General features: G+C 45.1%; 1 protein-coding gene across 1 annotated transcript in view; it reads left to right on the forward strand.

Moving 5' to 3' along the window:
• C26H10orf90 (chromosome 26 C10orf90 homolog) overlaps positions 1-13,059 on the forward strand; it is a 243,569-nt gene that overhangs the window by 158,812 nt on the left and 71,698 nt on the right. Inside the window, exon 4 of the mRNA XM_013975309.2 lies at positions 8,684-9,779. Within this exon, the coding sequence (XP_013830763.2) occupies positions 8,684-9,779 (1,096 nt within the window). The remainder of the gene's footprint in view (positions 1-8,683; positions 9,780-13,059) is intronic.

The raw sequence follows: 13,059 nt of genomic DNA on the forward strand, positions 1-13,059 counted from the left end.
TTAGTTATAAGCGGGATCAACGCAGCAGAAAATCTAACCATCATGACTAACACTTTACGTTAAAGTATGCAGTGTGTATTCATTTATCCTTTTATAATCGACCAATAATTTGTAGATTTGCAGTATCAAAGGAGAGTATGGTGATCAAATCTCAACTTTAAACCAAAATGAATCTGCTGGAGAGGATGGATGATGCCATGCGGCATTTTGAAGGTGGAGAAGAGGTAATTTGAAATCTAACAAGCTAGCACAGGTTGTCATGACTGCGAAAAATGCCAGTGGTCTCACACAGGGAAGGAAATTAGAGGTCATGTTCACAAAATGAAATGTTTCTGATGCTAGACAATAAAGAACTCTGTGTACACAGTGGTAATGTTGACAGCATATCACATGCCAGGCTCTATCTGACTCTTTTCACCTAACCACAATCCCAGGAAGGAGAGACCATTGGCTTTCCATGTCCATGGATTCTTCATCTGTGGGTTCACCAAACTGTAGATTGGAGCTATTTGGGAAAAGAAACCCTGAAAATTCTAAAGAGTAAAACTTGAACATGCTAGTTTATATGTCGATATAACATTTACACAGTACCGCAGGCTATAAATGATCTAGAGATGGTTTAAAGTAGACAGGAGGATGTGCATAGGTTATATTGCAAACACTCTGAAATTTACACAAGGGGCTTGAGCATCCTTGGATTCTGGTATCTGAGGGGGTGGGGTCCTGGAACCAACCCCCGCTGGATTCTGAGGGACAACTGTATTGATATTATACCTATTTTGCAGATGATAAAATGAAAGCTTCAGTAGCTCCAGGAGTTGACTTGCCCCAAATCTCACAGCTCATAAGCTGTCTGGCTCCAAAGCTTTTGTTCTGATCTTGCTCAACAGGGCTGGTGTAGAGAAAGTCTCATTCCAGTGAACAGAACTTGAACTATGGACTTTCCTGCCTGAGAGAATTGTCTGAAGTGTTACAGTTTACAAGGCATCTTTTGTCTTTCACAAATGGTAGTTCTGCTGCCAACTTTTGTAATTATGAGAGAGAGTGGAATTATAAGAAATGATCCCACATAGCATTAATATAGCCAAGGTAAAAAATAATTTTGCACCCTAAATACTCATCTTAGGTATTATCCTTTAATTTAACTTTGTGTTTAATAAAGTTCAACATTTCCTCAGAGATCCCAGGCTGAAATCTCACACAATGGTTGAAGGCCACTATTCTGGGTCCTGAGATTTAGCCGTCAATATTTAAAGCCATTTCTATGTGGCACACAGAGCTCCCTGAGACGTGCAGGTGTGTAACTAGAATTAATGTGCTCCCTGAAAGCAGGAACCCCGGGTGGCAGGGAGGGAAATGAGTTGGAGGAGCCATGGGCCACTGAGAACCATCCCTGGGAGGAGATGTCCATTAAGAAGTGGAGGATAATGTGAAGGTCAGCTGCTGCTTTTTTAACAAGAAAGATACCACCTGAAGATCTTTCCCACCTGGTTCACATTGAGCTAGTAGATTCCAGCATTTTTCTGGTTGATATTGAAATCAATCAGTTTGGTCATTCACGATACAGAGCTTTGGACCCGTGTGGCTGGATCTCAATAATACACACACACACGCACACACACTCATATACTCACACGTGGTCATTATCTATAACTGGGCTAACTCTCAGAGACCGCACCTTCTAAACATCTACTTTGCGATGATCCGGATCCTCTGCTTTGATCACGACAGTAGTGTGACTTTCAAATTTCCCTCCTAACTTTGAGCTCTTAAGGCTTGTCTCTCAGTGGGTGTTATAAGGATGCTCTCAGATGATGAAACACTCCAAACACGTGCCCTTCCTTTGTAACCGCCATAAATCTCTGCCTCTCCACCAGAGCCTCCGAAAGATTGATCACTTTTCCTTTCAAATTCATCGAAGCCATAGAAATGATATGCAGGCACTTCTCCAGCCAAGTGATTGCTTAAAAGGAATGAATTATGGAACCGAGTTTTCTTTAAAAAAATTTTTTTTTAAATTTCCTGATAGCAAAAACAATGGCAATTTCATATAGACACTTAGGAAAATGTAGGAATATATAAATAATATATAAATATATATAAATAATATAATAATATATAAATATATAAATACTTATGTATTTATTTCCCTTATTTTTCTCATGCATTTTTAAGCGTGCAACTGTAATGTATATCAACATTTATAGTGTTCTTGTATTACATACCATTCTATCACAGGCAACTTCCCATATCATTTGAATTCTTTGTAATCCTTAGTTTTAATTTCTACAGAATATGAGGCAGTCGTGCGTGCCATGATTGACTTACCCAATCCGCTTTGAGAAAACATTTAGATTCTTGCCAGATTTTCGCTGTCATATATTACACTGCATTGAATCCTCTGGATTCTAGTGAATGTGTGGAGAGATAAGAGCTGCAGGCTGGAGAGGGAGAAAATCTCCAATTTTTCCATTTTGTCTTAAAACCATCTTTCCTTATTGTTACATGCCAGAGGAACATTTGAAAATACTCTTACACTTAGGATGAGATGTCGCTGGGTTGGCAGATGACCTAGAGAAGATGATTTTAGGTCCCCGAAGCAGGAGTGAGCTCGCTTGCAGCTGATGCAAAGGTAACTACAGAGTGTATCCGTCGAGAGGTGGCAACAGAGGCTCCACTGGCAAATAAAGTTGTAGTCTGCAGAGCAGCTATGGAAAAGGAAAGAACTGTCTCATGGAGAATAATACAGATTTCAAAGCTAGAGATTGAATTTGATGCTGATCCAAATTCATTTGGAGAAAATAAATTGCTACAGGAATAGAAGCACCCTTACTCCTGTGGTTCAGGATAGGATCTTCCTGCTCACCTGCTGTTTTCTCTCTCTCATCCTTCAATTTATGAAATGGAGCCTTTCTTAGTAATATGCCTTAAGGCGTAAATATAAAGTTAAAAACAATCAATAAAATGCATAAAGCTATGAAAGTCATTATCAGCACTATAGAATCATGTTTGAAACCTTTAAAAGAAATCGATATCTTAAAGCAGCATTTATGAACAAGAGAGTGTTGTATGGGATGGTCAGGAAAGGGATGATTTACTACCAAAAGCCTGACATGAAACCCAACTCATTTGACCTCTCTCTGACCTTGAATGTTCCACTTTACATACGAGATTATTTTCTTCCTCTCCAATCAACTCTTACATCAGTTAATTTTATATTAGATAAAAGACATCTTGTTTCAAAGCCATGTTCAGTTAACCAAGGACAGATGGAGTGACACCTTGAAACAGCTTAATTGGGAAAGATATTTGATGTAAAAGATGTGATTACTTTTAAAGAAAGTTTGTCCTGTTTGAAAAGCGCTAGCTGGATAGGCATACCAAGCGGCCCGTCTGTCTCCTCTCTTTCTTGGTTTCCCAGCCCAGAAGAGAGCAGGACGTGATGTGACGAAGTGGAGTCTGTTATGGACTCAACTGTGCCCCCCACCCCAAATTTATATGCGGAAGTCCTCACTTCTAGAACCTCAGAGTGTGTGTTTAGAACAGGGTCTTTAAGGAGACGATTCAGGCTCAGTGAGGTTGTTAGGGAGGATGGACCATCATCTAATATGACTGGTGTCCTTGTAGGGAGGGTTTAGGACATAGACACACACAGAAGGAAGGAACTCTGAAGATACCCGGAGGAGGCTCAGAGCTACTTCCACCTTGATCTTGAACTTCTAGGTTCCAGCTGCTGCTGCTAGGTCACTTCAGTCGTGTCCAACTCTTTGCAACCCCATGGACTGTAGCCCACCGGGCTGCTCTGTCCATGGGATTCTCCAGGCAAGAGTCGTACCCACTGGAGTGGGTTGCCATGCCCTCCTCCAGGGGATCTTCCTGGCCCAGGGATCAAACCTGCCTCTCTTAAGTCTCCTGCATTGGCAGGCCGGTTCTTTACCATTAGTGCCATCTAAGGAGCCCTCTAGAGCTGTGAGAAAACAAAATTTCTGTTGCGTAAGCCACACAGACTGTGGTACTTTGTTAGAGCAGCCCTAGGAAACAGACTGATTTTTGGGAGTTTAGATCTTAACTTTAGTTATTTACTAGATCTCAGTGAGAAAATAGGATTTCATAAATGAAACTGCCCATACAATTGTGATGTAGATTGAAGGGCAAAGAATACAATGTTTCCTTTTTAATCTCTCTGTTTATTGGTTGGGGCTTTTGTCAAAACTGAATCTAAAAAAAAAAAAAAAACTGAATCTAAACACCTGAAAGAAATTCAGTAAACTTTAATCTAATAATCCCTGGCCTGGCAGTTTGATGACCTGCTTGATGTGACCTCCAGTCTGTTAATTCTATGAAGCCAGGAAGCTCCCTCTGCACCCATCACAGAGCCTGGCACATAGTAGGTGCTCAGCAAATAGTGGATGCGCAAATAAATACAGTAAGTCCCCTACCTACGAAAAAGTTCCATTCCAAGAGCATGTTCATAAATCCAGTCTGTTCGGAAGTCCATCAAAGTTAACCTCGGTACCCAACTAACACAATCTGTCTAGTACTGTACTGTAATATGTTTATAATATTTTTTCACACAAATAGTGTATACATAAAAACAAACAGAAAATTAAAAAAAACCATTTTTAATCTTACAGCATCTTGAAAAATACAGCAGTATAGTACAACAGCTGGCATACAGGGGCTGGAAACATGTTTATATCTTTGCAAGCTTGCAACTTGAAAGTTCATATGTAGGAGACTTACTGTAAATGGTTTGACTATGACTCTATGTTATGAATAACAGAATTTGCATTTAAAATAATTACATTTATTCTACAGTCATATTAACAAAATTTCAATGTATTGGGTATGTAATGGGTTGTTTTCATTGATGCAACTCAACCTCAAATGCATTCATTATAAATTCCAGTAAAACATGCACAGTTTTGATAAAAATACCCTCTCATGCCTCCATAGGTTTGCTTATATCAGATATCCACTAATTTCTGCTAACTTACAAGACAAGTTATACCCGGGGAGTTACACAGAATGTTCATGTCTTGGGAGGTACTTTCACGCCCATCCTTGGTTTTGATCTCCACAACTCCCGTATGAGGTAGTGAAGGGAAATGGATTTTCCTTTGAAACTGGGCTTCTGTCACTCTGACATCTGGAATGATGATGGAGGTTCAGAAGTAAGTTCAGATTCACATCATTCATGTGAGACTTCCCTTATCTGTTTGCATCTAATGGGATCAAAGTCACAGCAGCACTTGCAGCCCCACAGTAGTGAAATGGTGGTTGAGTCTCTGGCCCATCCTCTGGGCCTCTAGGACCTGCGTCTGTAAACCCATAGCCCTGAGGGTATCCGTCTAGCGTGGGTGCTCTGGGCTCCTGACCGTGGCTCCCTGACTCAGCTCAGGCGAGCAGCCGGCTTGACGCAACGAGAGTCGTTTTCTGGTCTGCCCTTGTTCCAGGTGAGATGGCCTTCACCCACTCCTAGAAACACACCCCTCATTTCTGACACCCCTTGTTTGTATCAAGGCCAAGGCTCTCATGAGATCTTGAGCCTAAAGGATGGAGTCCCCTTTAATGCTGGGGGCCACAGTACGAGGCAGCCTGGCTTCTCCACGACGATTACCCTGTTTGTCCCCTGGCTCTATAGCTGTGGAAACCAAGGCTGCCTCCACAGTCCTGTGGCCAGTCTGGAAGCACCTGGCCCAGCATCCTCTCTATCTTACCTGTACAGAAGACTCACCTGGCAGATGCTTAAAAATACAACTTCTGAGCCTTATCCCCTGAGATCCTGACTCACCTTAGGTCTCCGGAGGGAGGGATTCAGAAATCTGCATAAGACACAGATTTAAATCCCAGGTGTTCTCTCTGCAGGTGCTCACTGGCCCAAACTTGGGGAGACTTGCACTCCAAGACCAGGGCTGCCCCGTTTCCAACATGGATATTTGTTTTGCTCTTGGAAGACCAGTGTCAAAGGAATTCCTCCTGGGTGTGATTAAGCACTTTGCAGATTGCATGGGAGCAATTATTATCAGAACGAAATTTTACTAAAGTGGGAGCAACGATATTCAAGTCAAGTGACCTGGGGTTGGCACCAGGTGAACTTTGGTTTCTTGTGAGTAAACGACAGCCCTGGAACGTGGTGCTTGCAGGGTTGTGGGGAGGGAGTGGGAGGGGTCTCGAACATCCCAGTGGCTGTCTGCATCACTGGCCCTGCAATCAACTGGAAGCTTTAAAGAGGTTTGAGACGGGAGAGGGGCACATGTAGACCTGTGGCTGATTCATGTCGATGTGTAGCAAAGACCACCACAATATTGTAAAATCATTAGCCTCCAATTCTAATAAATAAATTAATTTAAAATAAATAAAAAGCACCAACGCCTGGGCCCCACCCCCAAGGATTCTAAAGGAATCATTGGAGAGGAGGCCTGAGCATTGGGGGTTTTATAAGCACCCAGATGATTCTGTGTATCCTGGACTGAAAACCGCTGAAGAGGAGCCCCTGCTTTAGAGAAGAGGTTCAGGCAGAGCCTGGCTCGCACTGGCCATCTGGAGAAAGGTAGCCATGATGTTTATTATTACCACTGGCTGTGCTGCGCAGCATTTGAGATCCTAGTTCTCCGACCAGGGGTCAATCTTGTGCCCCCTGCCGTGGACATGTGGAGGCTTAACCACTGGACTACCCAGAGCTGCCCTGATTCTGCCATGGATATTTATTTTTCTCTTGGAAGGCTAGTTCTGGTTCTTTTACTTTGTTTTGTTCTTTTATGTTTTCTTGGCCACGCCACATGGCATTTGGGATCTTGTTCCTCAACCAGAGATCAAACCCCGACCCCCTTCAATGGAAGAATGGAGTCTTGACCACTGGTTCGACAGGGAAGCCCAACGTTTTGATTTTTTAAAGGACGATTTTCAAGATCACACTCCTCTCCATTCTTCTTATTCACCTAACTTGTCATCTTTTGAATTTGCAACTTGCCACATATCTTTACTTTTCATTTTCATTTTATATTGGAGTATGGTTGATTTACAGTGTTAACATATATCTTTCAAATGTTAACACCTGTGAGCTGATGGAGATTGCCATGAAAACGAGAAAACAAAGGAAAAACCAAGAAAGACAAAGTGTCCCTCTTCCCATGTCTAATAGCAAGGATGCAAGGAGTCTTGGGTGCTAAGATCCCATGCACGGGTCCTCCAATCAGAAGTCCAGCTGGAGGAGAGCATTCTGGTAGCTAAGTGAATATGAATCCTGCTCTAAAGAAAAGAAAAAGCCACTGCACTTTCTTATCCCATCTTAGAAGAAGAGAACAATCTGCTCTCATCAAACGCAGGCCCTCCCCTGTTTGGAAAGACCAGCCACCCCACAGCTCTGTCCGCGGTTTTCCGTGAGCTCCCTGGGTCATCACCTGCATCAGGCTGCCAGGAATGTTGGCTAAAATGCAGATGCCTGGGCCCCACCCACAGACCCTCAGATTTGGAGTCTGGGAAACCTGCAAGTGTAACATCCCAGGTGATCCTCGGGTTCCTTGGCGTTCACGAGCTGCTGTGGTCAGTGCTGAGCACAGTTATGCCTTCAGGGCCCCGAAGTGAAGATCCTGCAGGCAGCGTGGGGCGAGCAGGTCCCTGGGTTATTTCGGGTGTCTTGCAGTGTATGCAAGCGTTCCTCTGAAGCACCTGGAATAAGGAACGCCAACACAGCGACTCAGAACCCCGCGAGCATCCCCTGGTGCTGGACGCGCTCAGTCTCCCGTGTGGTTTTCTGCAGTACTTCATGCACACGTGTGATAAAATCAAAATGAGGGCAGTTTTCTTCCTGGTCTCGACCTGGGTAGATGCTTTATTACAGATCACAGCACAGTGCTTGGACACCTGGTGATCGACGGTCAGGACGTAGATTTGCTGATTAGGAAGCATGCAGCCCCTTGATCGTTGTACTGGACAAAAATTCACGTTCAAGTACCTGGGCATTGAAATGCCGTAAAACTGCATCTGTTTCGGCCCAACCCCCACCCCCATCCCATTCTGTTATGTACTGTCATTACTGTGTTATTCTGGGCAGTTGTCAAGCTTGGGCATTCGATTTCCGTTAATTTTGACTTCTGGACTTGGATCCTGTGATGTGGAGCCTGGGTGAGTGACTGAATTCCAGTCTAGACCCAGTGGAGATGGGGGACTCTGCTGGGGAGTCGGGGGCTGAGGTCAGGAGTGGGGGTGCTCTCTGGAATCGCCTGTGCTGATCCCATGGAGGAGCCTGGACTCATCCCCCATGCACACATGTGCCCCCGAGCCCCAGCCGTCCTCCAGAAGGCATCTTCCCTCTTCTGTGAAGCTGAGAACCCGCATCCAGGTGCTCCTGGGCCTGGTGAAGGTGATTGCTGAAATCTGATTATCCCCATCAACACAAACACCATTAAATAAGGTCGGTATAGACGCCAGCAGAGCAAAACCAACTCCCCAGTCAGAGGAATTTTTCCAGAATGTCTAATCATTTCACAAGTAGACATGGGTGTCCTGCCCTTCAGATACTCAGAGGTGGTGGGTGTCAGGTGTGTGATGAACGGCCTTGGGTGAGAAACACTTGAATATTAGGAAGGACACTCTCCAGCATCCTCTTGGCCCTTGAAAGAGTTATCTGCCTGCATTACAACAAGCCGCTTGAATAATTGCCATCTTTTTCCATTTGCAGGGGACTCTGGCATCTCAGAATACAAAAATGATTTCATCCATAGTCATTTCACAGCTGATTGATGAGAATAAATCAAAAGAAAATGGGGCCGCGCCGCCTGCGCCGTGTGCATATCCCATGAAGCCGTCTCTGGCTAATCGCAGCAGAGTCACCATTAACAGGGCCTTCGAGTTCCTTCCTGGAGGACTGGGAGTTCAGACCAAGCCGCCACCCAAGGAGGAGAAGCCAGGCAGTGGTTCCCAGAAGGGCTTTGCGTCCATCACCATCACGGCCAGGCGTGTGGGTCCCCCTGCCAGCACCCTGGTGTGGGAGGCTGTTGGGGACCCACTCTGCGTCAAGTGCAGGGCCCAGGATGCTCTGCTTGGGGACCCCTCTGCTCTGGCTGGCGGTGCCGATCCAACTCAGCACCATGGACCTTTCACCTGTACAGAGTTCTCAAGACACAGCTGTGTGATGGGGTCGAAGGTCCCCGAGGCCCATGCACAGCTGTGTGAGGGACATGGGTACTGGGTCACCAATGTTGACCACAGGGAGGATCGTTTTTCTCCAGGTACCTCGCGGTCACGGGCAGGAAAGAGCCCGCTGGTGTTCAGCTCGTGTGTCCATCTCAGGGTGTCCCAGTCGTGTCCCAATCCCATCTACTATCTGGACAGGTCCCTCTCGGTCCCTGTGGAGCCACCTCAGCTTGCTGGCCCCAAGATGCACAGATCCGTCCTGTCCCTCAACCTGAGCTGCAGTTCACACAGGCTGACACCAGATGGAGTAGATGACACAGAGAACCGACAGCCTGGAAGCGGAGCCCTGAAGCCCGAGCTCTGGGAGGGAGACCAGGACCTCCTTGGCCCACGCTGGAACCTGAGTTTGCAAGGAAGTTTCTTGAAGGAAAACCCATCGTTGGGGCAGATGCGTTTTGGGAACTTGGAGGCTGGCAGGGGTCCTTGGAGAGGCTCTCTTCCTTCGGAAAATGCAGAGGCGGGAACTAACCAGATCACCATGAGAAAACGCAAGGAGGACCAGGCAACTCGTTGTCCCACCCGTGGTCACCATCAAGCCAACCAACTGTCCATTCACATCCCGGGCTGGAGTTACACAGCAGGTGAGTGACGCTCCCATCCTCCCTGCCACCAAGGGCAGACCCCTCCCTGCTTCAGGTAATTAAGGTGCTTAGTGAGTTTCTTCTAGGTCAGTTACTCTAAGAAGCAGTTCTCACTAGTGGCTTCATCTGTTCCACTCAGAGCTGACCGTAGCTCCATATCGATGTCTGATTGCATAGATGTTCTCAGATGATGCCTCTGTAAATTATGAAAGGTCTTCCCGTAAACTTGTTTCCATCAGTAGCTCCAGACCATATGTAATGAGTAGGAAACTCGCCCCAAGTGAAGTTCATTTAGGCCCTTGTCGTTCCAGGGTAGGATGAGAAGAACCGAGGGCTATCTATTCCCGGATGTCTTATGCCTCTGCTCTGAACATCTGTATGTCTGGAAGTGTCCAGGCTTCTGTGCTGTTTACTTTTCAATTGGGTCATTGATATTGATGGTTTGGCCTTAGAAACCTGGGCCACAAGGCCCCATCATGGAGTATATATGTGAGAGTGTGAGTGTCTGTATGTGAGTGTGGATAGCAATTATGGGATGTTTTCAAAAAGAGGCAAAATGGGGACTCTCCATACCAAACAGCAAAAGCAGCTGTTTTCTGTTCCCTTACTTACGTTTTCTGTGGGCAAACTGGCCGGGATGTTTGCCTTTCTGCCATTGCCCAGGGCCAGGCAGAGTTCCCAAGGTCAGCTGTTTGGGGTACCCATCACCTTTCTAGGGAGATTGGAGGTGGAGGTGGAGTGGGCCTTAGTCAGTGGTCAGATTGCTTTCCTTCCCTGTGTATACTTCTGTGAGAAACTCTGGTTTATGAATTAGTGACTTACCACTTGGGGGAAATATTTAAAGATAATAGTAGTAAAACTGAGTAAAAGCCATATGCAGAATATGCAGGATAATTTTATGGTACAATTTTTGCCCATTAAAAGCTTTATTAATTAATAAAAATGACTGTAACACATTTTAAAGCTATAATGTGTGTAGAAATGTTAAATGATGTAATTAATTTTAACAAGTGTATATATATATCGAATGCTCAGAGAATTTTAAGGCAATTTGACATGGCTTTCAGAACTGATGAGACTGTTGAATGCCTCGGAGCCTGGCAGACTTATTGCAACTAGGAAAATGTAAGCAGCCATCAGTGTTGCGAAACTGGGCCTCACTTTGGTTTTTAAAAGACATTTCTCAAGCCAGCCATTTCTTCTTCCCTGTTGATGAAGATTCTGGAAATATATGGCCTGTAGTGTTGCATGCTTCCCTGTTGAAGCATACCCTTGTCTCTGTGCAGTGTCTCATGGTATGAAATCATAATTTAGATTTACAGCACTTTCAACAAAAGAGTCTTAAAAATCACTAGAGCCAGGACTCCAACATTTATCTCAGAGGAGCATGAACAAAGAAAATCCCCCCATCTTGTTCTTGACTTCGGTGCAGAGAAGGTTTTTGCTTGTGGCTTTGTGAGATGACTGCTCCTGTAAGTGGCTTTCTTAAGCAAAAAGTATGAGTTAATTTTTACCTCCCCTGAGCTGACCTCCCTCAGAATAGCTCTAATCCCGATGAGGCAGGTGTGAAGCGTTTGAAAGGCTCTAAACCGCCTGGCCCTGCTCTACCATTTGAGGAAGGAGAAGCTCACGGAGGCCAGATCACTTTCTTAGAGTTGCTCATCTATTATTTTGCAGCACATGGAACATGGAGAAGCCACACTAACTCTCTGAGCCTGTTTCCTCATCTGGGTAACTACAGAAGGGGTTGGATTTGGTATTCTTGAAGCTTCCCTTCAGCTTTAACAAATTCTGTTCTTTTTGAGATGAAATCTATAAGGGAAAGAGGTTCCATGTGACTCTGGGCCCTCAGTCATAAAGTTCAAAGTTATAGAACCTTGGGCTCACTGGGACACGTGTGTTCACGTGTATAAATGCTCACACACACACACACGCATGCACGCACACACACACAAACACATATCCCCGTAATGTTGTGCTCTCTCATTCAGAAACTCATTTGCAATGGGATGCATTTCTTCCCAGTGACAAGAAAGCACTTCTTGTCCACATGATAGGATTCTTGCCTGAAATGTATAAGCACAGCTCATCACGGACTCTGACTACCACAGTCTGGCCTAGCGCAGTCAACACAAGTCTGCAAGGGTGAGCTCTCTGACCTTCAGTCTTGACAAAGCTTTTTAACCTTAATGCGAGTACTTGCCAACAGTGGTGATGCTCATTAAAGCGCGAAGGAACTGTTTGTGTTTTTTTCATTTGAAACTGGAATCTTATCTGAGGCATACTTGACAGCCTCCTGTGGCTACAATGTGCTGTTAGTGGTCTTCTACTTCATAGGTGACGTATGGTTCACCTGTGGTTCATCAGAAGACTCTGATTCTTTGTATCTGAAGGATTCCAAAATATCAAACAAGCAGCATCCTCACTAGCCGACTAGCATTCTGCTGCAGGAAGGTGCAGCCCTGGAGATTCTGCACAAACGGAGGCAAAGCAATTTCAGCTCTAGTTATTAGGTCATCAGACAGACAGTCCTATAAATTGTATTCTTGAAAGAGCCTCCAGGACACACACCCAGGAAGATTACTAAGATTAGAGAAAATGAGATGCTATCAAGTGCTTTGTGCAATGCAGATTGGCTGTGTCTGCCAGGACACGCAGACCCAGGGGGTACTTGTTCTCTTTTCAGAGGCTGAGGGCTTGGGGACGGGTTCCCTCTTTGTTCATCTCTTCAGGTCCTGTAAGTTTGTTACTTCTCCACTGTTAGAAGCATCCTGCTGGCACCTGGTAGGTGGGCATTCAACAAATCCCGGCATCTACTGGTAGAGAAAAATTTCATCATCACCACCATCCCACCATCACCATCCTATCAATACCTACAACACACACTGTGGAAATCCTAGAGGCTAAGCCCTGGGCTACATGCATCGTATTCATTACTTTGAATCATTCAAATCCTTCTATAAAGAGGATATCATCCTTCCTATTTTGCAGAAAAGACAGACAAGGCTTGAATGTTAAATAACTTGCCCGAGCCCACCTGGCCCGGAGGTGCCAGAGCTGAGCTCAGTCCTGTGTGTTTGGCTCTGGCTGTGCCATCCTCAGTGAGAGCACAGAATAGATCAAGTTAGGAAGGTGGGGACTCTCTCAGTGGTGGCCCCATGTCCTTCACCGCTGTCCAAGGTGATGCTCAAACACTGCTCCTGGGTGTATAAATAAGACCAGCATGTGGTGCCCAGTTACCCTGGTAGAATCTGTTAGGAATAAGCAGTGCATTTAATTT

The sequence above is a fragment of the Capra hircus genome, chromosome 26 (genome assembly GCF_001704415.2).
Source record: "Capra hircus breed San Clemente chromosome 26, ASM170441v1, whole genome shotgun sequence".
Taxonomy (NCBI): Eukaryota; Metazoa; Chordata; class Mammalia; order Artiodactyla; family Bovidae; genus Capra; species Capra hircus.